Here is a 25,345-nt window from a genome sequence, read left to right on the forward strand (position 1 = left end):
ATATATCCTCTATTGTACTTATACAGCTGTTTTATACTGCTGAATCTGCAACTTGGGAAATTTGATCCTGTTGAGTGGAGGAGTAGAGGATATCTTATGGGAAGTCATACTAAAGTAGTTTCCTGTGTCTTTCTCCAAGTCCAAGCAAAGACTTGAAATAACCACTGAAATCAAACAGGAATTAACAGGATCTCTATCAAGTCACACAGTTCAATGATGGAGGCTGTGTGTGGGTTTTCAATGCTCATCCTGATGGACTTCCTCACAGCCTCTGTCCATTAAACTTCATTCACAAGGGTTTGGACAACCTGGAACTATAGGAGAAAATGTTACAACCAGGAACTGAAACTGAATTCATGTAGTCACTTGGCCATGCCTGCTAGAAATAGCAGCAAAATCTACCTTAAATCCTGTCCTAAAAGTCTACTTTGTGTTTGCTGGCTCATAAACCCAGAAATAATTGGGGTTTACAAGGCATTGAGGCTGAAAATACAATGCTCACCCCTGAAAGGAACACCAGTTCATTGCAGGTTTAACCCCTACCCCAAGATGCCACCGGTACTCTTTTTCAGTTGAGTGCACTTCAGCAATGTGAAATGAAGTGCCTTGCTCAAGGACACACTATGCCATCTGTCTCTAATACTTTTAAACGCAGCACATGAATCGCAGGTTTACATGCCTTCACCAAATCACACCTTACCATCATGAAAAGGTAAAGACACATCGGACAATATAATCCTGGTTGTGGCTGTGTGGCAAGAAGTTTGCTTCCCAACCACATGGCTCTGGGTTCAGTCCCACTGCATCACATCTTGAGCAAGTGCCTTCTACTATAGCCTCAGGCTAACCAAAACTTTGTGAGTGGATTTGGTAGATGGAAACTGAAAGAAGCCCCTCATATGAATGTGCGTGCATGCGCGTGTGTGTGTGTTTATCTTTATGTCTATGTCTGTCCTCCATCACTGCTTGACAACCGGTGTTGGTGTGTTTATGTCCCCATAACTTAACGGTTCAGTAAAAAGAGACTGATAGAATAAGTATCAAGCTTTAAAAAAGAGTAAGTGCTGGAGCCAATTCATTCTGCCAAAAATTCTTCGAGGTGATGCCCCAGCATGGCCACAGTCTAATGACTGAAACAAGTAAGAGATAAAAGATACAAGATGAGATAGTCATGGCTGGCTTGTACACCTTTCATCATAAGATCTGTTCAGTCAAGGTTAAACTGAATGGGGGGGGAGTGAGCAACTAGGGGAAGCCTCTTCATTATCACGCACTTCAATGAAAGGGGCTCAATGTGGTTGCACATATGCTAGAAACAGCAGTCAAATCTCCTTCAAATTACATCCAACCAATTAAGAAAGAGGTGAAACAGTACAACAACTCCTGTTTTAGTCAGCCACCTTTTAACTACCATACAAGGCTGGATATCTTAATATTAATATTAAATTCATCATCATCTGCTGTTATTGCTTAGTTCCAAACAAACCCATGCATCAAAGTGTTCCAGCCATGACCATCACCCAGGAATACTTTATTTAAAGTATTTCTTTTTAAGACAGTAAGGGTGAGATGTCAGGAAGATTTGGCTGCTACTTCTAGCACACTGAGAGACCACAGAAGCTTCCTCATTGACTCACATGAGCAAATGTTTTCTGGTCTGGTTGCTCTCATTGATAACAGCCACTCAACCATCAACGGTAGTTTTTAAACAAAGTGAGCCAAATGTAGTTAGTCCTATGACCTGTCTGCAACATTAGACGGACAAGACGGATCTATAGCAGCCATTTCCTACCTTTTGTCATTGCAACCTATTTTAGTAACTTAATAATCCAGCATGACTTTTGCTTTTGTTTTTTTTCTGGATATGGAAACCATCATCATCATCATCATCATCATCATCATCGTCGTCGTCGTTGTCATCGTCGTCATCGTCGTCGTCACGGATTGGCTCCTGTGCCAGTGACACATGAAAAGCACCATTCAAGCGTGATCGTTGCCAGTGTCACTTTACCGGCACATGTGCTGGTGGCACGTGAAAAACAACATTCGAGCATAGTCGTTGCCAGTGCTGCTGGACTGGCTCCCGTGCAGGTAGCACGTAAAAACACCGTTTGAGCATGGTCATTGCCAGAACCGCCTGACTGGCCCTTGTGCCGGTGGCACGTACACCCTCAGAATGGTTGGTGTTAGGAAGGGCATCCAGCTGTAGAAACTTTGCCAGATCAGATCGAGCCTGGTGCAGCCTCTGGCTCACCAGTCCTCAGTCAAACTGTCTAACCCATGCCAGCATGGAAAGTGGACATAAAACGATGTTGATGAAGGTGATGATATTTGTAAAAGACCAACACAGTTTGACTTGATGCCATAATAAAATCTTTTATTAAGTGTCCATGCGTGGCATTGAGTTACTCCTTCACACAGCCCCAAGAAACATTTTTCATTCATCGACTCAACCAGTCACCCTCACAGCCAGCAAACACCCAAGCAACAGGGTCACGAGTACTGCTTTTTCTCCTAATTAAAAAATATTTCGAAAGCAAAAGATTTTTTTTCCTTTTCGACCCTTTCAGAATTTATGCTGTGACCCAGTTTGGGTCACACCCCATAGTTTGGGTGTCACTGGCCTATACAGTTTCAAACTGAATGGAGACATTGCAAAATCTTATATGTGCTAGTGTGGTTCATTGCCTAAATATTATCTGCATCCAGGATAATTGATACGTTTGATAATAAAAGTTGGGTCCTATCAGATAGCAAGGGACACAACAAAAAGCTGATAATCATGTCTTAATTTGGTAACTTTAAACTTTTATCTACCCATGGGGGGGGGGGGCAATGATGAGACCTGCTATGGTGGCATCTGTATCACTCCAGCCTCACTGCTGCTGCTGCTGTTCCTCCTCCTCCTCCTCCTCCTCCTCCTACTACTACTACTAATGTTGCTGCTGCTGCTGCTGCTACTGTTACTGCTGCTACAGTACAGAGAGCTGTTACTCATGATTGAATATGGCTTTGGTAACATATCATCATCATCATCATCATCATCATCATCATCATCATCATCATCATCATCATCATCATCATCATCATGCAGTGTTTTAAATCCAGGTTTTATCCCCGTTAACGGGGATGGCTGGATCTACCTCAATGCCATAGCAACCGAGGCAGACAGGTGCAGCCCACCCCAACCTTTCGGTTGGCTCATGCCCATTCTCCTTTGCTATCTTGAGGCTTTTTTGGAGCTGGATTTTCTACGGGGGAGGGGGGGCATGCCCTTGCTTACCCCCAACCTCAGTTTCTAGACATGAGTAGTCCCGGGACCAAGGCATCTACCATGATTTTTAAGAAATATGGTGAAGAACTAGCTCAGAAAGGCAGGGATACTACTTCCTGAGACCCCCTTCAGAGCCCTACTGCCTAATATACTTTTGTCAATTGATTTAGGTGTCTATATTGTTGCATGGAGGTATAAAACACTCACCACCTCCTGGCCAACTCACCCTTGACCAAGTGGAACGTTCAGGATGTGATGGCTGGAGGGAGAGAGGGCTATCCCAGCAGTTGGTTGTTACCTGTTTTCAGCTGAGTAAACTGGAACAATGTGAAGCAACGGGCCTTGTTCAAGAGCAAAAACACAGCACCCAATCTAGGAAGTGAACCCACAACCTTTTTGTGATTATGAGCCAGTCACCCTAACCACTAGGCCACAGGTCTTCACACTACTGCTGCTGTTGTGACCACTACCACCACTACTACTACTCTATGAATAAGAGAGAGGAAGAAGCTGGGCAATATTTGAAATAATTTTGTAGAATAAAATTTTCAATAGCAAAACAAAAGATATCTTACAAAATAATGCAATACAAAAATTTTTGCAGTGTTATAAAACATGGAGAAGGCTCTCTCTTTCTCTCTCTCTCTTTCTCTCCCTCTCTCTCTCTCTCTCTCTCTCTCTCTCTCTCTCTCTCTTTCTCTCTCTCTCTCTCTCTCTCTCTCTCTGAAACAGAAGTAATTCATTGGACCATTTCCAAATATCTGTTAGTCATTGAGAAACCACTATTCTCAGCAGTTCTGATGATGATGATAATAATAATCCTTTCTATCATGGGCACAAGGCCTGAGGCTTTGGGGCAAGGGACTAGTTGATTACATTGACCCCAGAATTTCACTGGTACTTAATTCATCGACCCCGGTGGAATTTGAACTCAGAATGTAGTGATGGGTGAAATACCACTAAGCATTTCGTCTGCATGCTAACGATTCTGCCAGCTTGCTGCCTTGATGATGATGATGATAATGATAATGATAATAATAATAATAATAATAATAATAATAATAATAATAATCCTTTTTACTATAAGCACAAGGCCTGAAATTTGGTAGGAGGGGGCCAGTACACAACTGGTACTTAATTTATCGAACTCAAAAAGATGAAAGATAAAAAAGTCGACCTTGGCAGAATTTGAACTCAGAACGTAGCGACAGGTGAAGTGCCGCTAATCATTTCGTCCAGCATGCTAACGACTCTGCCAACTCACCACCTTGATGATGATGATGATGATAATCATAATAATAATGATAAGAATGGCTTTAAGTTTTGACACAAAGAGTTTGAGAGAGGGGATAAGTCAATTACATCAACCCCAGGGCTCAACTGGTAATCATTTTGTCAACCCTGAAAAGATGAAAGGCAAAGTCAACCTTGGCGGGATTTGAACTCAGAATGTAAAGTCAGAATCAATGCCACTAAGCATTTTTGGGGCTGGGAATTGAACTCACGATCAGGAATTAAATGCTCTAACCACTAAGCCATGCAGCTTCACACAGTTACCATTATAGTTTGGACCAATGCACATTATGTCATGGCTGATACCAGTGCCATCTGACTGGCATCCATACCAGTGGCATGTAAAAAGTACCATTCAAGCATTGGGCCTCGCAGAGGCACTGACAGGTGACCAAGACACTTGGCGATACACTGTGCTTGTGTTGACCTTTCAAGTCAAGTAAGACCATAGTTGTGGCTGATGCTGGTGTCAGATCAATGGTACCCATGCCAGTGGCATATAAAAAATACCATTCAAACATTAGGCCTCATGGATGCAGGAGGCAGTGACAGGTGACCAAGACCCTTGATGATACATCATGCTTGTGTTGACCTGTCAAACCAAGTGAGACCATAGTCGTGGCCGATGTCAGTGTCAGGTCAATGGCACCCTTGCAAGTGGCATGTAAAAAGCACCATTCGAGCGTTGGGCCTCATGAAGGCAGTAACAGGTGACCAAGACCCTTGGCGATATACTGTGCATGTGTTGACCTGTCAAGCCAAGTGAGACTGTAGTTGTGACCGATGCTGGTGTCAGGTCAGTGGTACGTGAAGAGCACCCACTACACTTTTGGAGTGATTGGCATTAGGAAGGGCATCCAGCCATAGAAACCTTGCCAAAATTAGATTGGAACCTTGTACAGCCCCCACCCCACCCCTCTTACCAGTTTTCAGTCAAGCCATCCAACCCATGCCAGCATGGAAAGCAGATGTTCAACAAATGAATGATACTGAAACTTTGGGCAAACCTGCAAAGAGTGGGAAGTTTCTTCGCTTCATACTGTGTCTCGGTATTGAAGGGAGCAATGCTTTTGGTTATTTAGGAACCATAGATAGATTGTAATAACAATTCTCGACTAGTAGCTTCTCTGCTAAAAAAAGAAAAAGAAAAGAAAAAGGGAAAAAGAAAAAAAACTGGATAAATTTTGGTTTTCCAGAAACTCTTCCATACTGTATGACTCATTCCACCCTGTTTTGCCTGTTCCCTGCCCCCAACCCCTGCCGTTTCCCTCCCTGTTTGTAGTTGAGTTTATATTAATATTTTTCTGCCTCGGTCTATCTCAAGCTGCCTGTCTAGCCTTTTCTCCCTTGCTAATAACCACACACACACACACAAACACACACACACACACAAACACACACACATACCTACAAAGACACACATGTATAAATATATATTTACACACACATACACATATATGCTTAAAATAAACATTACATAATATATATATGTATATGACTATGTGTGTGTGCATGTATATATATGTATATATGTGTATATATATACAGATAGATAGATAGATAGAGAGAGAGAGAGAGAGAGAGAGAGATACATACACATATGCACACATATATATGTGTGAATGTTTATGTGTGTATATCAGCATCATCATCATCATCATTGTTTAACGTCTGCTTTTCATACTAGCATGGGTTGGACAATTTGACTGAGGACTGGTGGAACCCGAAGGCTACACCAGGCTCCAATCTGATTTGGCAGAGTTTCTACAGCTGGATGCCCTTCCTAACACCAACCACTCCTAGAGTGTAGTAGGTGCTTTTACGTGTCACCGCCAAGAAGGCCAGTCAGGTGGTACTGGCAAGGGTCACGCTCAAAATGGTGTATTTTATGTGCCACCAGCACAAGAGCCAGTCCAGGGGCACTGGCAACGATCTAGCTAGAAAGTCCTTACACATGCTGCAGGCACAAGTGCCAGAAAGGCGACGCTGGGCACAGGTGCCATCCCGATTTCGCTTTCACTTGCCCCAATAAGTCTTCTCAAGCTGAGTTTCGTGTACAATGAAGGAGACGACGTTGGCATGGGTGCCAGTCGTCGAATTTAGTTCGATTTCGATTTCACTTGCCTCAACAGGTTTTCGCAAGCGGAGTTTAGTGTCCAATGAAGGAAAGGTACGCATAAGTGGGCTGGCTACACTCCTGGTAGAGGCCTTGGATTTAGGTCTCACTTGACTTGCCAGGTCTTCTCACGCACAGCATATTTCCAAAGGTATATATATATATATATATACATATATATATATATATATATATATATATATATATATATATATATATATATATATATATATATATCATCATCATCATCATCATCATTTAACGTCCGCTTTCCATGCTGGCATGGGTTGGACGCTTTGACTGAGGACTGGTGAGCCAGAAGGCTGCACACACACACACACACATATTTTCTATTTAAGTCACGATATATGGATTCAGGTAATCTGGTGGTACTCGTAATAAATGTTCCTTAATGTATCATTGTCCAAACCACATAGAATAATGTAGTAATATACAAAAGAAAAGGATGAGGAGTGTATAAAGTCATAAATGATAGAGAAATATTTTGATTAACTTTTATTTAACAATAAGAAAAATGCTATAATCACAACAAATTATTTTGTAACTTAAATCATTAAATAAAAGTTCGTCAAAATATTTCTCTGTCATTTATGACTTTATATATGTATATATATATATTGGGCCTCAAGGAAGCAAGGTGGCTGAATTCCTTTTGAGTATTGGGCCTCATGGAGGCAAAGTAGCTGAGCTCTTTTCGAGTGTTGGGCCTCACGGATGCAATGACCGAGATCTTTGGTATTTTGTCGTGTTTGAGAAGACCCATCAAGCTGATTTAAATGATAAACTTCTGGAAAGTTTTGCAGATTTTTACAGTTTCATTGATGGATTGGATCTGTAGTCTTCAAATTAGCTTTCTCCTTTCTGGTTTTGCGAAGTCTAATTTCTCAAGATTGGTATTTAGGCAGTGTGTTACATATCCCAGGGCCCCAATAATTACACGTATAAACCTGAACTTGTAACCTGGATAGAGTAACTGCAGATTTCTCAATAGTTCAGCATAGGTGTTCTCTTTTTCACTGATTTTCAGTTTTATGTTAACATCCGCTGTATGTATGTGTGTATGTATGTATGTATGTATGTATGTATGTATGTATGTATGTATGTATGTGTATGTATGTATATGTATGTATGTATGTATGCATGCATGAAGATTCTTTCTACAAGATCCTGTTCCAGATCACTTCTGTTATTGTGTAATGTATTTGTGTCAGTGTATAGGTGTGTGGGGAGAGTGTGTGTGGAGGGGGGTGAGTGTGTGTGGAGGGGGGTGAGTGTGTGTGTGTGGGCGAGTGTGCGTGTGTAGATGTGTGTGTGTGAGCGCACATGTCAGCAAAGGAAGGGCAGAATTTTTCTACCTTTTCCTCAACAGCTAAGATTGTCATCTCACAGCATTTCCTATTTTTACTTCAACAGAAAGCTTATTTATGATTTGCTTTGTTCAAGTGTTCAATTCCTGTTCTTCTCAAACCTACTTTCTTTATCTGTGTTCTTATTTCCCATACATACAAGAAATGATAATTCATTCATGTTTCTATCAAAACCCAGCTCCCAAAACCTACATCTATTAAAGTGTTCAAAACCCACCAGAAATTTAACTCATTCCATTGAGAAAGTATGTAGTATGCAGCCTAAGGGTTAGAGCAGCAGTTCTCAACTGTGGCTCCTTGCGCTGCATGCAACCCTCAAGCATCCTTCTGGCAGCCCCCCCCCCAATCATCCCTCTATAAATATAATAAGTTTTTCTCAATTAACTTGTGTTTTTTTGGTGTAGGTCCCTAAAAAAAATCCAAGTTTGAGATCTGATCTGAATATTAAAAAGGCTGACAATCACCAGGCTAGAGTATTCAGCTTCCATTCATAGGACCTCATCATTTGTGAACATTGATGTCTCATGCTGGTATGTACTGAATGGTTTGACAGAATCTGACAGCTCCGAGGATTGCATCATACTCCAGTGTCTGCTTTGGAAGGGTTTCTACAACTGGATCCCCTTCCTAAAGACCAAAGTTGGATAAGTTCAGAAAAAATGTATTTTGTTTCTATTCACATGTCTTCATTTCTACTTTTGTTCTTTCAAATTAATTTTCGTTATCACCCATGCTGGTGCCATGTTAAAAGCACCTGTGCTGGGGCCACGTATAAAGCACCCATGCTAGTATCACATATGAGGCACCCTTTCTGGTGTCACATGTAAAGTACCTGTGATGGGGCTACGTATAAAGCACTTGTGCTGGTGCCACATATAAGCAATGGTGCTGATGTCACATAAAAAGCACCTGTGCTGGTGTTAGGGAAGGCATCCAGCCATAGAAACCATACCAAAACAGACAATTGGAGCCTGGTGCAGCTCTCTGGCCTGCCAGTTCCAGTCAAACCATCCAAACCATGCCAGCATGGAAAACAAACTTTAAATGATGCTGATGATGATGATGGTGATGATAATGATGGTGTCAATGAGGAGGAGGAGGATGATAATTACACAAATCATCAAATTTTCATTAAAACTTTTTATTTATGTACATTATTTACATTTGACGGATATTTGTCCTCATCTTGTTTGTTGTTAACACGTTTCAGCTGATATACCCTCCATCAGGTGTCTTGGGGAAACTTCGATGTTATTATTATTAATTATCATTATTATTATTATTATTCAGGTCACTGCCTGGAATTGAACTCGGAATCTTGGGGTTAGTAGCCTGCGCTCTTAATAACTACACCATATGCCCGTCGAATGTAAATAATGTAAATAATGTACACAATTCCTCATCTTTTAAATATAAAACTTTTTATTTGTTAACATAATTTGATGAAAATATTACAGCAGAGAAGAAACTGACTTTAGCTGACTCTTGAAAAAGTGAATAAATATCTGTCAAATCAAAGAAAAGGAAGATTCTGTTTATTCCTCAATGAAGCTCTTATCGTCAAAAGGAAACTAAATGAAAGCAAATTAGACATTCGTTAACACTTGCCAATTCCATGAGTAAAATAGTGCAAGGTCGTGAGTTCAGTTCCTGGACCAGGCACCATGTTGTGTCGATGGAGGTAGTAGTATCCTCAATGAAAAATAAACTCCAGCTGACTGTGGATGCAGCCATCTCTCCCGCCAACAGTCACATTCTCAATGTTATATCAGACCAAGAATGGGATGGTCAAGGGAGTGTTTATGCCTGCTCATGGCTGCATGGGCATCTAAAACAATCAGCAAACACATAATGCAAGTGGACATATCATTGTTGCTTGTAAGTAATCTTTTCTACTCTAGGCACAAGGCCAGAAATTTTGGGGAAAGGGGCCAGTTGATTAGGTCGACCCCAGTACACAACTAGTACTTAATTTATCGACCCTGAAAGGATGAAAGGCAAAGTTGACCTTGGTAGAATTTGAACTCAGAACATAGTGGCAGACAAAATACTGCTAAGCATTTCGCCCAGCCTCCTAACGTTACTTATTTCTTATTTCTTTACTGCCCACAAGGGGCTAAACACAGAGGGGACAAACAAGGACAGACAAAGGGATTAAATCGATTACATCGACCCCAGTGCGTAAATGGTACTTAATTTATCAACCCCGAAAGGATGAAAGGCAAAGTTGACCTCAGCGGAATTTGAACTCAGAACATAACGGCAGACGAAATACTGCTCAGCATTTCGCCCAACGTGCTAACATTTCTGCCAGCTCGCTGCCTTACTTGCTTGTAAGTAATGGCTGAGCTATTTTTATAAATTATTCTTTTTAGTTAATTGGTTGACTAGAGGGAATTATGTCACTCAGGGAGTGAACAGCTCTTCAAAAATACTAATGGAAGCTAATATTAAAGCTTAAGTATTTTGAACTAGTTACATAACACCACACCAAAAATTGAAGGACAGACAAGTTATAGTAAGTACTAAATATGTAATAAACTCAGTATCTTTTGCGCATAATATTTGTATATAAACACTTTATTTCAAGTTGCACTCAGCTGGAGTTGCATTTCAAAGGGGTCGCCTTGTCACATTCTGAGTCATGCTGAATCTCCTTGAGAACTATAGTAAGAGTATGTGCGTCCATGGAGTGCTCAGCCACTTGCATGTTAATTTCATGAGTTGGCTGTTCCATTAACTGAAGCAATTGGAACCCTCATTGTCGTAACCACTGGAGTGCCAGTTGAGCACCAGTTGTGTACAGTAATCCCTCACCATATCACAGTTCACTTATCGTGGTTCACCTATCATGGTTTATCATTTAAGCTTACGTTGATGCCTCCGTGGTGTTGTTTTGCATTTATAATAAATATATACAAATTATGAAAATAATCAAAAAAAATATACAGTACAATACTGTTCCTACTTTGCAGATTTTCACCTATTGTGGGGGGGGGGGGGGGGGTTGAACATAACACTCGCGATAGTCAAGGGATTACTGTATAATACACAACCATTGGTGCACAAGTGTATATATATATATATATATAGTGCACCAATAGTTATTGGGAACAGAATTCTAGTAAAAAATGTCTCTATTTTATAAATGCATTGGCTTTTCTTTCATGTTAGAAAGTTTGGAGAAAATTAGTGTTTAGTCAAATTTATTATAATTGCTGTATAAAATACATTAAAAAAGCTCACATATCTAAATGAAATAAAAAGCAAATTTTGTAAAGGAATTTTCAACATTGCTAGTATTTGTTGGTCGTAAGTATGCATTTCCTGTACATATGATTTGAGGCTTTATAAATTATACAACAAATAGTTGATGAAGCAAATGCTCTATGATTGGTCCCAAATGCAATGATACAGGCATGTCTGTTGATACCAGGGTATTGAGATAAATGCTAGTTGATTCATCCAAAAGATGATAATATGATGTAGATATGTCTGTCAACACCAGTGTTTCTTGGGGTGGAGGAGTTGTTACACTTATTAACTGGTTTCAAAAAATATTATATGATGATGTAGACACATCTGTCTGTCAATACTGGTGTCTCAGCAGGGAGGGGGTACATCAGACAGTTGTTAAACCAATTGACTGGTCTAAATCATGACGATGTAGGAAACAATTGTGATGCCAGCCTGCCTGAGATGTTAGATTATTGTTGAGGTGCTGGTGTGGCTGTGTGGTAAGATGTTTGCTTCCGAACCACAAAGTTTCAGGTTCAGTCCCATGAGCAATTAAAAGATAAAAATGAATTGAAGCTGCAAATTTGTGGGTTTACATTCAAGTCATTTGTGTGAGATGAATACAACAACATGGAATATTATCTGTGACAAAGCAACCTAAATAAAATGTCGCTTAAAAGAATATATCTCCAAATAGCTTTATGATTGTTCGCATCATCATTTAACATCTGTTTTCTAAGCTAGTATGGGTTGGACGTTTTGACAGAATCTGATGAGCCAAAGAACTTTGCTGAACTCTAATATCTGCTTTGTACTTACTTGTACTTGTGGTGGCATTCACTTGTAGTGGGTTGAGCCAGCTCTGATCAATGAGTTCACCAAGTCACCTCATGAATGATGACCACATCTGATGGTCAGCCGCAGTTGACACCACAGAGCAAGCTCTTAGCTGTAGTCATCATTCATTGTTGAGGTGTAGAGTTCATATTCAGAACTCTGAACAAAACCATGAATGTCTTCTTGGCATGGTTTCTATAGCTTGATGCTCTTCCTAATGCCAAAAACTTCATAGATTGTGCAGGATGCTCTTTAAGAGGCACCAGCACCGGTGAGGTCACCAAGTAACTCACAAGACAAGAGTCCTCAACTGAGGTGGGAGAGTAGTATTGAAGGAGTTGGCTTTGTACCTGGTGGTGATAGGTTAAAGCAGCGGGTTTTCAACTGTCTTTTGCTTATGGATCCTTTGGATACCCATTTTACTTGCTTGGACTCTCAGAGCCATTCAATGTTTAAAAAAAATCCTATTATAGTTTTAGAATTAAATGTTATTAGAAATCATACAAAAATTTGTTAAAATATTTTGTATATTGTAGAAATATAACCAATTTATTGCAGATAAATTTTTAACAACAAAATCTTGTATGGAGCCCCAAAGGTCATAGCAGCTCCAACTGAGTTAAAGTGGGTTAAAGTATGACAGGGGATAGGAACAGATGTCTTGCAGTAAAGGAGACAGATGGTTTTCCCCAGTTGTAAAAGGGAGAAGATAGTGATGTTTGAGCATACCTTCAAGTTACAGGAAGGTGAACATAAGAGAAGTGATGAAAAGGACTGGCTTAGGTGAGTTCAGTTGTAGAATATATTTATCGATTGTGGAATATTATATTAGAAACAGCCACACATACACTCACACCCAAAGCATGAATACACAAAACACACAGCTTTGTGATGTTATTTCAATAATAATAATAATAATTATCATCATCATCATTATTATTATTATTTTTATTATTATTATTATATTTATAATTATAATAATAATGATGTGTTGTAGGAGATAAATTATCCTATTACTGTAGTGCAGTTAAAACAAAGATACCTTTGACTGAAAAATAGCCTCATCAACACAAGTCATTAGAATGTGATAATTCAACAGCTTAACATTGTTTTTGAATATAAAGATGACTTAACATAAAAGCAAGTGTGTGTGTGTGTGTGTGTGTGTGTGTGTGTGTGCGTGCGCGTGCGCGTGTGCGTTTTTTTTTGTTTTTTATTTGCTAATATTTCCAGTGAAACTAAATTTGTAAAGTATTTCCTGCAGAAACAAAGAAAATATTAAAATGTGATTTTTGCTTATTTTATATTTGTATTAGAATTGCGTTTGAAGAAGGAAAATGATCAAAAATGGAACTAACCATATTTCATGAATTATTCTGAAACCATTCCACACAAAATTTTGTCCTTTGAAGTAAATTAGTCACTACAAAAGAGATTTCGAATAGATTTTCATTTCATTTACTGGAATAATGAATACTCATAGAAAGATTAAACATTATTATTATTATTATTATTATTATTATTATTATTATTTGTAGACTGTGGATTGGTAGATTTGTTACAGTGACAAACAAAATGCGTCGCAGTATTTCATCATCATTATCATCATCATCCTCATTTAACATTTGTTTTCCATACTGGCATGGTATGGACAGTTTGACCAGAGCTGGTATGGCCTGGGTCCACACCAGGCCCCATTGTCTATTCTGGAACAGTTTCTATGGCTGGATGCCCTTCCTAATGCCACAGAGTGTACTGCGTGCTTTACATGTGACACCATCACCAGTATTTATTCCGACTTATTATTATCATTGTTATTATTATTATTGTCATCGTCATCATCATTTAATGTCGGCTTTCCATGCTGGCATGGGTTGGATGGTTTGATTGAGGACTGGTGAGCCAGAGGCTGCACCAGGCTCCAATCTGATTTGGCAGAGTTTCTACAGCTGGATGCTCTTCCTAATGCCAACCACTCCGAGAGTGTAGTGGGTGCTTTTATGTGCCACCGGCACGAGGGCCAGTCAGGTGGTTCTGGTAACGACCATGCTCAAAAGGTGTTTTTTACGTGCTACCTATGCAGGAGCCAGTCCAATGGCACTGGCAATGACCACGCTCGAATGTTGTTTTTCACATTCTACCGGCACATGTGCCGTTAAGACAACACTGGCAACGATCAGGCTCGAATGGTGCTTTTTGTGTGCCACCGGCACGGGAGCCAATCCATATTATTGTTGAAGGTGGTGATTTTGTAGAATCATTACCACACACCAAGCAAGATGCTTAGCATTATTTCATGTATCTTTATGTTCTGAGTTTAAATTCCGCCGAGGTCGACATTGCCTTTCATCCTTTCGGGGGTCAATAAATTAAGTACCAGTTGAATACTGGGGTTGATGTCTTCAACTTATCCCCTCCCCGAAATTGCTGGCCTTGTGCCAAAATTTGAAATCATCATTATTATTATTAAGGCAGCAAACTGGCAGAATCGTTAGCACGCCAGACAAAACTGCTTAGCAGTGTTTTATCTGTCACTACGTTATGAGTTCAAATTCCGCAGAGGTCGACTTTCCCTTTCATCCTTTCGGGGGGAGTCAATTAAATAAGTACCAGTTACGCACTGGGGTCAATGTAATTGACTTAATCCCTTCCCCCCAAATTTGAGACCTTGTGCTTCCAGTAGAAAGGATTATTATTATTATTATTATTATTATTATTGCTAAGGTGGTAAGCTGGCAGCATTGTTAGCACACCGGACAAAATGCTAAGTGACATTTCATCTGTCTTTACATTCTAAGTTCAAATTCCGCCGAGGGTCAACTTTGCTGTTCACCCTTTCAGAGTGGATAAAATAAGCACCAGTTGAGCGCCTCACCCACCCCCACACCCATATTGCTGGCCTTGTGCCAAAATGTGCCACCAATTTTACCTCACTTGTGTACACCTGTTTTCTCTTTAGCATCATGGCTATTCACAACATCAGCAAGTGTTCTATTCACTCTGAATATATCTATATTAAATATATTTGAAACCAATATTTCTTCTATAATCAAGACTACTTTTATTTTAAGTATCCTTTCATTTTTTTTTCAGATAACAGAGTCTGATTTCACTGCTATTTCTAGAAGTTTGGCACGCTTGTTGGCTTGTGCTCGTAGTTCTTATAAAACAAAACACCAATCTGAATACAATAAAATCTTCTGTCTGACATTCCATCATCCCAAACATCTTTGATGATTCAGGAACCAAAACTCTAATTAATAAGTAGATTCCAACTGAATCACTTGATATTCTTGGCAGAACCATGAAAGGAATGGAATAATTCCATCACTTGTCAGAATATCAATTACTCTTCTCATTAGTCACCATTGTTGTGATGAGAATGCAAACGAGAAACTTCATAACTGACATGACCTTGAAATGGAACCAAAATTGGTTAATGTCTCCAGATTGTTTGGCTGTAATATTGAATCATGATGTCCTATTTAGGAAACGGTTTTCTCACTGGTGAAGTCATTCATTGAAATATTTATAAAATTAAAAGAAATTTGAAGATGCATGTTTAATATTTTTCCCCCCTTACAACATTGACCTTAAAATTTCTAGTCATAAGTAAATCCTGTAAAACATCTTCAAACTTCTAACCTTGCTGTGACCAAAATAAATGTAATTATCTCCCTTACAATAACTAGCCACTAGGGCACATCAAGTTGTCATCATCATCATCATCATCTTCATCTAAAGTTCATTTGGGATGGTCAGCTTGACAGGAACTGGTGAGCCAAAGGGCTGCACCAAGCTCCAATAGTCTGTTTTGGCATGGTTTCTACAGACAGATGCCCTTCCTAACACCCATTGCTTCACAGAGTGTACTGGGTGCATTTTACATAGCATCAGCATGTTTTGTTATTTGTGAGGCACAGGTGTGGCTGTGCGGTTAAGAAGTTTGCTTCCCAGCTATGTAGTTTTGAGTTCAGTCCCACTGCATGGTGGCTTGGACAAGTGTCTTCTCCTATGGCCCTGACCTGACTAAAGCTTTGTGAAAGGATCTGGTATGCAGAAATGAAAGAACCTCAGTGTATGTATGTATGTATGTGTGCATGGTTGTGTGTGTGAGTGTGAGTGTGTGTGTGTGTGTGTCTTTGTCTTGACATCACATGATGGAGGTAAACAAAGAGCATTGTCATACAATGCATGAGGTTTTAAGGAAAATATTTATTTTTACCGTTACATTGTATATACCTTGCCTCAACGGGCAGGTGATAAAATCCTAGAGTGTGAGAAGTAAAAAAGTTAATTTCAGCCTGTGTGTTCTTATTGTAGTAGTAAACCATAGAGAGAGATATGGTAATGTGCAGAGAAGAGAAAGCGAGTTAGTGAGAGAGTGTGGGATGAAACAACTGCTCCATTGATAAGTTACCATAGTTGTTCTCTTTGTGCCCTTTTCTTTTGAGACAGCGTTTGTTTAGCCTGTCAGCCAGACTCCATTCTCACTGAGCTGTCAGCAACTGACTGAGTTGTCACCAAATGACTAACTGGTTTTTGCTTGGGGGTTCTTGTTTTTGTAACTATCCAGAAGGATGGACATATCGTTGAGAACAATGGACTTCATTGGTGGTACTTGTTATCTGAATTCTAGCTTTTGGTAACTTATAAGAGGTTAGAAGGGTCAAGTGCTGGAGACATTATTTCGGCCTAGCCAAGGCATCTGGAAAATGTAAACGGCTGTCACAGAAAAATTATTGTTTCACCATGAGAAAAGTTTTGTTGAAGTGTTAATTTAAATTTGGCTATGGTGGATCAAATCCACTTCATGCCTGCAAGATCCACTACAGAAATATTATATTGCTTGGAAACAAGTGAGAGTTGGCTACAGGAGGGACAACTGGCCATAGAAAATTTGCTTCAACAAAGCATGGGAAAATGGATGTTAAAACAATGATGATGATGATGAATGTATGTATGATTACATTATCCAGCATGTCCTTCCCTTTTCAAGATGATCCAGGAGAAATTTGGCTGCTATTTCTAACAGTTCGATTGGCTACTTAGAAGCTCTCTTGGTTCAATGGTGTTGCTAATGCGCTTTCCTTGTTCTTCCTTCAAAAACTAAACAATACAGAAGATATGGTTGCTATTCACTCTAAGTGGTCGGTCAACGTGCTAGAAATAACAGCTTAATCTATTGTTTGTTCAACATCTGTTAAACAACTGAAAATTGATAGTCAATTTCTTTTACTCTGTTTAAATCATCATCATCATCATCATCATCAAATCATTTCCTCCATGCTTGCCTGAATTGGACAAGCAATATTAATTTAATCTAAATTGATATTGTTGGCGTTAAGAAGTCTCTGGATCCCACTGCTGTTGCATGGTTCATTATTTTCAGTTCTAATAAACCTCATTTGTATTATCAGAAAGCTTCATTACATCATTAAAATTATTAACGATGGTTGTCATTTAGCCCTGAGTCAGACCTGGTCAAGCAGACTTATGATCAAAGACGTTCTAGCTTTGACCATCTCAACTGTTTTATATAAACTCATGACTGCATTATCCATTTATCTTCATCATCATCATCAACATTGTTTAACGACCCTTTTTCCATGCTGGCATGGGTTGGACAATTTGACAGGAATAGATGAACCAGAGAAGTATGCCACTCTCCAATGTCTCCTAGACACTCTCCAATGTCGGCCTTGACACATTTCCTGTGTCCTTATAAGACTTGTCTCCCCCTTGTAAACATAAGGACACAGGAAATGTATCAAGGCCGACAGGAAGCAGTGCAGCTTCCTAGGTCTAACCAACAGTAGTATTATTCTCTTCAGGGGACTGTCACATTAAGTTGACAGCATACAATTATCTCATCTTGTTTGTTGTTAACACGTTTCGGTTGATATACCCTCCAGCCTTCATCAGGTGTCTTGGGGAAATTTCGAACCTGGGTTCTCATTCCTAAGGTATTTTTTGATGTTGTTGTTGTTATTATTATCATTATTATTATTATTCTGGTCACTGCTTGGAATCGAACTCGGAATCTTGGGGTTAGTAGCCTGCACTCTTAGCCACTACACCATATGAGGACAAATATCCATCAAATGTAAATAATGTACATAATTCCTCTTAAATATAGAGCTGTATCCTCTAATAAAAATCTGTGGATTCAACATATAAGGTATCGTCATCATCATCATCATTCAGCATCTGCTTTCCATGCTGACATGAGTTAGACAGTTTGAATAGAACTAGTAATCTGAAGAGTTGTACCAGGTTCCAATCTGATCTAGCATGGTTTCTACAACTGGATGCCCTTCCTAACACTAACCACTCCAAGAGTGTAATAAGTGCATTTTACGTGCCACCAGCACGGGTGCCAGGTACATGATGGTGGCATCGGCCACAAATGTGATTTCACTTGGCTTGACAAGTCTTCTCAACCATGGCATACTGCCAAAGGTCTCAGTCACTTTACACCTCTGTGAGGCCCAACATTCGAAGGATACTTTTTACGTGCCACCAGCACGGTGCGTTATGAGACACCAACATCGGCCATGACTATGGTCTCATTTGGCTTGATGGGTCTTTTCAAGCACAGCATTTTGCCAAAGGTCTCGATCCCTTGTCATTGCCTCCGTGAGGCCCAACATTCAAAGTAAATTTCATAAAACTTTATTTTATAAAATAATTGTCATGTAAGTGAGATTGTTTGTTTCCAGTTTTCTGTGGAAAAACATGTCAGGTTCTGAGAAAATATTACTTTGCTTGGATTCTGGTGAAGGTTGGCAACAGGAAGGGTATTTGTCTGTAGAAAATCTGCTTCAACATATTCTGTCTGACCTTTACTAGCATGGGAAAAAGGACAGTAAAACGAGGATAATGATGAAACTAATAACACAGATTAAAAGAAAAAAAAAACTCAGAAAATCTATATTTCAAAATTTTATTTAAAAATCTCACTCCTGTGGACAAGATTTCCTCAGTTATATATTACCGGTACTATATCATCCCAAGATGATCTCATCGATACAACAAGAACAAGAAATGGTTGTTTGGTCTTTCTTCCCTTTTGTACTTGGTTGGCAAGATTCTTGATGTGAATTCATATGTTGAAATAAATGTTGTTGTATTGGGAGGGTCATTAAACCAATAATAATAATAAATACATGCACTGGTTCAACATCACTTCTTTATTTTTAGTCAATTGGTTAAATATCTGACCAACTAAAAAAATTGATAGTTTGTTTAATGTGTTGTTTAAGTACCAGACTTAAATAAAGAATATGTACTGGGGTTGATTTGTTTGACTAAAATTCCTCAAGGCAGTGCTCCAGCATGGCTGTAGTCTAATGACTGAAACAAGTAAAAGAATAGCAGAATAACACAAGCTGGAGCAGTGGGTAGGGGGGGGGGGGGCCTTAACAATGAAATGGAGATGATATGAAACTGTTTTGTAGAATGAATCATTTAGAGGGATTCATGGAATTTAGTTTACTTTGAGGAAATTAAGTCTGTTTGTTGCTAAAATAGATGACATTTCCAACAAACATATTTTCTGCATACCAACAATATGATGTAGGTCAACATTTACATAAAGTCTTAACGTTTGTTGAGGTTCGGTATTCAGGAAGAAATCATTACCTGCTTGCATCACCGCCCATGCAAGGTGGAGATTTGTTAAAAGTACCATTATTTTTAATCCATTCTTCAGAAGTATGAGCCTAGGATTAAAAATATATAGAAAAAAAAGAGAGAGAGAGAGAGAAAGAAGTGTATTTCAACAGAATACATATTAACAGAGAAATGGAATACACACACACACGAACATATTACCCGTACAGCTCCTCTACAACAGCCTACTCTATCCCACACCCTTCTCTCATATTTTAGCCCCTCACTTGCAAGCATAAAAACTGACCTACAATTTCCTCAGGGTTCATAGTATTCTGAGCAGCACGGCCACCTCAACAATGCTGGTAGTATGAAAAAAGCTCCCAGTACATGATGTAAACTGGTTGGCATTAGGAAGAGCATCCAGTTGTAGAAATCAGGTCAAAACAGACGACTGGAGTCTGATGCAGTTCCTGGACCTGTCAGATCCTGTCAATCTGTCCAACCCATGTCAGCATGTAATATGGATGTTAAATGATGATTATATATAGAGAAATTCCAAGGAATCTAATGCTCATAGCTTAGTTTTTTCTTGGAGCAATATCGAGAATAACCAGCAGAAATTGCAAAGATAATCTGGCTCTCAACTGAGGAAAGAAAACTCCGAATGACCTGTCCTTGTTTTCTTTGTATCGTCTATCTGGATGTTTTGTTGTTCCTTTCTTGTATCACCTAACTGTCTGGATATTTTGCGTTCTTGTCCCATTTTGTATGATATATATATATATATATATATATATATATATATATATATATATATAGGTTAGTAGAGTCAGAGGTTGGAATAACTGTCTAAGGGATAAAAGTATCCATTACACTCCCAGTATAATTACCTATGTTAACCCTGGACATACATATGCAAGCATATTATGCTCATAGGTTACAGGTCATGACAAAGATAAACATAAGTTTATCAGAAATCAAATTTAAAGTGTATATATACATTGTCTGGCTTCTGTGCCAGTGGCATGTAAATAGCACCATTTGAGCGTGATCGTTACCAGCGTTGCCTTACTGGCACTTGTGCCGGTGGCACGTTAGAAAACATTGAAGCGAGGTCGTTGCCAGTGCCGCTGGACTGGCTCCTGTGCAGGTGGCACGTAAAAAACACCATTTTGAGTATGGCCATTGCCAGTACCGCCTGACTGGCCCTCGTGCCGGTGGCACGTAAAAGCACCCACTACACTCTCTGAGTGGTTGGCATTAGGAAGGGCATCCAGCTGTAGAAACTCTACCAAATCAGATTGGAACCTGGTGTAGCCATCTGGTTTCACCAGTCCTCAGTCAAATCGTCCAACCCATGCTAGCATGGAAAGTGGACGTTAAACGATGATGATATATATATATATATATATATATATATATATATATATATAAAGTCTTAACGTTTGTTGAGGTTCGGTTGACCGTTGACTGGACACTATTCAATATTTTTTTTTCTCCGTGTTTTTCTCCTTGTCTCCGTATTCTTTCTGTTGAAGAGCGTAGCTCGAAACGTTAAAGACTTTCCGTATTCCCGAGCGTCATACTAATACATCCTTTTGTTATTTACACCACCTGTCCTCGTCTGTTGTTGTTTTTTCGTATATTCTCCCATATATATATATATATATATATATATATATATATATATATATATATATATATATATATATATATATGTATATATATATATATATATATATATACACATACACACACACATACATATGCATGGTGGGATCACAGGCAGTTTGAGAGAAAAGGATTTTGTATGTAGTAGATGTACAAGAGTATTTACCAATAATAGTAGCCATGGAATGCATTCTTTAAACGCCTGGTAGGATTCCACAGAACTGGTTGACATCTCTTGTTATTTAAACAACCTCATTTACAATGGAAGTAACTGTACTTAAATCACAGAGGCTAAAGCTATTAACTCTGCTGGCAGGAAAGAGTCTCTCACTTTGAAGGCAGACTGTATGGTGTTTGTGAGTGAAGTGTAATATTACAGGATACTGAAATATGAACACTGCATGTGTAGAACCATTGACAAATGTCTTTTTCCTATGGTCATAGGCTGACCAAAGCCTTGTGAATACAAGTGATTGAGGAAAACTGTATGAAAGCTCATTGTACAGGAGTATAGATGTAGCTATAGATGCAAGAATAGCTTTGTGGTGAGAAGTTCCTTTCAACAACATGGTTCCCGGTTCAGTCCCACTGCATAGCACTCTCACAATCAAAGCCTTGTAAGTAGATTTGGTAAATGGAAACTGAAAGAAGCCCATTGTATGGTTGCAGTTTCTGCTATTTGGAATTGTTGGAAATCTTAGCGAAATCGTGCCCAGCATCGCCTTCCTGGCACTTGTGTCGGATGGCACGTGTAAAGAGTGAGATCGTTGTCAGTGCCGTCGAACTGGCTCCTGTGCAGGTGGCATGTAAAATACACCATTTTGAGCGTGGCTGTTGCCAGTACCGCCTGACTGGCCTTCGTGCCGGTGGCACGTAAAAACACCCACTACACTCTCAGAGTGGTTGGCGTAAGGAAGGGCATCCAGCTGTAGAAACTCTGCCAAATCAGATTGGAGCCTGGTGTCGCCTCCTGGTCCACCAGTCCTCAGTCAAATCGTCCAACCCATGCTAGCATGGAAAGCACACGTTAAACGACGACGATGATGATGATGATTGTTATTAATACATCAGATGAATTAAGGATCAAATGCTCACATTCTATCCGTACAACTTTCTTATATTAGAAAATTACTATTTTAAAATCTTATGAGAGATGTTCAACAACAGCACTTTGGAGTAAAGATTGTTTGCCAACATAACATGGCACTCCTGGTTTAGGACGAATGTTGCTGTAATTTAGCCCCAGGAGACATCGTCTCAAGCTGGCTATACGACACAATTTGTGTCCTTATATTTTCGAACAAGGGAATCTAGCACCCCCACTCAGCTCAAAACAATATGTGTATCACGATTTATCCTATTCTGTTTTTATTCAAGTATTTATAGGTTAAGATTTCTGACACTGTGGTTATGGCTGTCTCTCCATATAAACTTCTTTTCTTTTACTTCCTCTCCTGTTTTTCCCTCTCCCCTGAAATTTCACAGAAACTTGAACTGTTCTCTGCAGTTTTCTTTAAGTTATTTTCTGTGGAATATAATTGGCTGGATCTCCCATAATTAAAGCTAATATACTATTAGTTCTGCATTACTCAGAGCACTTTAATCAAGTAAAATTAAGTAAACGAATAAGTAACCCTGGAATTTATTAACCATGTCACTCCTTTAGTGCATTAAACAACATGACATAGAATATGTTTTCTTTTAGAAAAACATCAGAAACTATCTCCAAATATGTTTTGATAATGTAAAATATAATGCTTGGCACTTACTCTCTGCTGGTCTACAAACTTCAAGTATGTTTCAATAGTGTAAAATATCATACTTGGCACCTGTTCTCTGCTGATCTACAAGCCTGTTTTGCCAGAACCAGCCTTTATGAGCAAGATTGTTTAATGACATCTCTAGAACAGAAATGCCTTTTCACTATTCTTTAATTTACGACCTCATTCTGCTAACCACCTTCGTGATTGATAAATTGCAGACTCACCTACTTTACATTTCTTAGATGAACCAAATTCGATGACTGGCACCCATGCCAATGGAGTGCTAACAGCACCATCCGAGCGTGATGATTGCCAGAGCAGCTTTCTGGATTCTGTGCTAGTGGCCCGTAAATAGCACCATTTGAGCATGATCGTTACCAGCGTCGCCTTACTGGTACTTGTGGCGTTGGCACGTGAACAAAACATTTGAGCGAGGTTGTTGCCAGTGCCGCTGGACTGGCTCCTGTGCAGGTGGCACGTAAAAAACACCACCTGAGCGTGGCCGTTGCCAGTATCGCCTGACTGGCCCTTGTGCTGGTGGTACGTAAAAGCACCCACTACACTCTCAGAGTGGCTGGTGTTAGGAAGGGCACCCAGCTGTAGAAACTCTACCGAGACCCCCTTTGGTCATGAATGACCTTGGGATTGCACCTAGAAGGTTATCCTCTGAGGCATAAGTCCGGGAAAGCTTGTTTTATGGAAGGTCAGCAGTCGCCCATGCATACCAGCCTCCCCTCTACACCACTAATGTTATCCAAGAGAAAGGTAAAGGCCGATACAACTTGGCGCCAGTGATGTCCACGACTCATTTCTACAGCTGAGTTAACTGGAGCAACGTGAAATAAAGTGTCTTGCTCAAGAACACAACATGCAGCCTGGTCTGGGAATCGAAATCACAATCTCACGATCGTAAGCTCGACGCACTAACCACTGAGCCATGTACCTTCACAAGGATAAAAAGTACTAAAAAAACAGTACTGTATTTTGATGAAAATGATCCAAAAAGATTTGAAAAAATTAAAAGTAAACATTACTATTGTTAAAATCTGATAAAAAAAATCCCATGAGACAAGGAAAGAAATTGGTCATAAGAGATGGGCACCCCAAAATGGGTAGAAGGTCAGTAAGAGGAACAGACTCAGTTTATTCTCTGTCTAAAATATTCATGATACTGTATGCAACTAAACAAGAGATATTTTTCTAGGTTGCCAACAAAAAATTATGAAACAATCTGCTTACAGTTATAGAGAGGGCATGGACTCCACCTTCCAGTTCTTCTGACAAACACTGGTTAATTTTCCGATGTCTCTACAAACAGAATAAACAATATCAATGAATAATTAACAGTAAAGGTAGAGTGTGACTAGTTGCAGGCATGGATGTATGGTTAAGTGCATACTTGCCGACTGAGTGGCACCTTGGGCAAGTGTCTTCTGCTATAGCCTCAGGCTGGCCAAAGCCTTGTGACGGAAACTGGAAGATGCCTGTTGTATAAGCTCGAGTGTGTGTGTGTGTGTGTGTGTGTGTGTGTGAGTCCTTATCTAGACTTCACAATGACAGTAAATGAACATCATTGTCACACAAGTGAAAAACACAACCGTGCGTGCGTGCGTGCGCGTGTGTGTGCAAGCATGCATGTGTACGTGCATGTGAATCTTTACATTCTGCATCTTTGCACAATTGTGTTCAGCTAAAAAGGCAGTGACCTTTGTTGATATTCTTTGCCAACAAAGTGCTTCTTAGCTGTGCACCATTGAAGAGAAGTAGAATTAAAAATCCCTTAAATGCAAAACAGATAAAGATTAGCAACAGAAAGGGGATCCAACTGTGATGTATGGCTCAATAATACGAATTCATCAAATGAAGATGGCATGGAAAGATGGCAGAGTTTCTACAGCTGGATACCCTTCCTAACGCCAACCACTCCGAGAGTGTAGTGGATGCTTTTACGTGCCACCGGCATGAAGGCCAGTCAGGCGGTACTGGCAATGGCCACACTCAAAATGGTTTTTTACATGCCACCTGCACAGGAGCTTGTCCAGAGGCACTGGCAACAACCTCGCTCGAATGTTCTTTCACGTGCCAGTAAGGCGACGCTGGTAACGATCACGCACAAATGGTGCTATTTACGTGCCACTGACACGGAAGC

General features: G+C 39.6%; 1 protein-coding gene across 1 annotated transcript in view; it reads right to left on the reverse strand.

Moving 5' to 3' along the window:
• Window positions 1-19,319: 19,319 nt before the first annotated feature.
• Window positions 19,320-25,345, reverse strand: part of LOC106880095 (uncharacterized) — a 32,173-nt gene continuing 26,147 nt past the window's right edge. The window contains exons 7-9 of the mRNA XM_014929912.3: window positions 24,436-24,504; window positions 19,790-19,869; window positions 19,320-19,501 (exon numbers count right to left, since the gene is read on the reverse strand). Of these exons, the coding sequence (XP_014785398.1) occupies window positions 19,495-19,501; window positions 19,790-19,869; window positions 24,436-24,504 (156 nt within the window). The 3' untranslated portion in view covers window positions 19,320-19,494. The remainder of the gene's footprint in view (window positions 19,502-19,789; window positions 19,870-24,435; window positions 24,505-25,345) is intronic.

Source organism: Octopus bimaculoides, chromosome 1 (genome assembly GCF_046866305.1).
Source record: "Octopus bimaculoides isolate indiv1 chromosome 1, ASM4686630v1, whole genome shotgun sequence".
NCBI classification, from domain to species: Eukaryota; Metazoa; Mollusca; class Cephalopoda; order Octopoda; family Octopodidae; genus Octopus; species Octopus bimaculoides.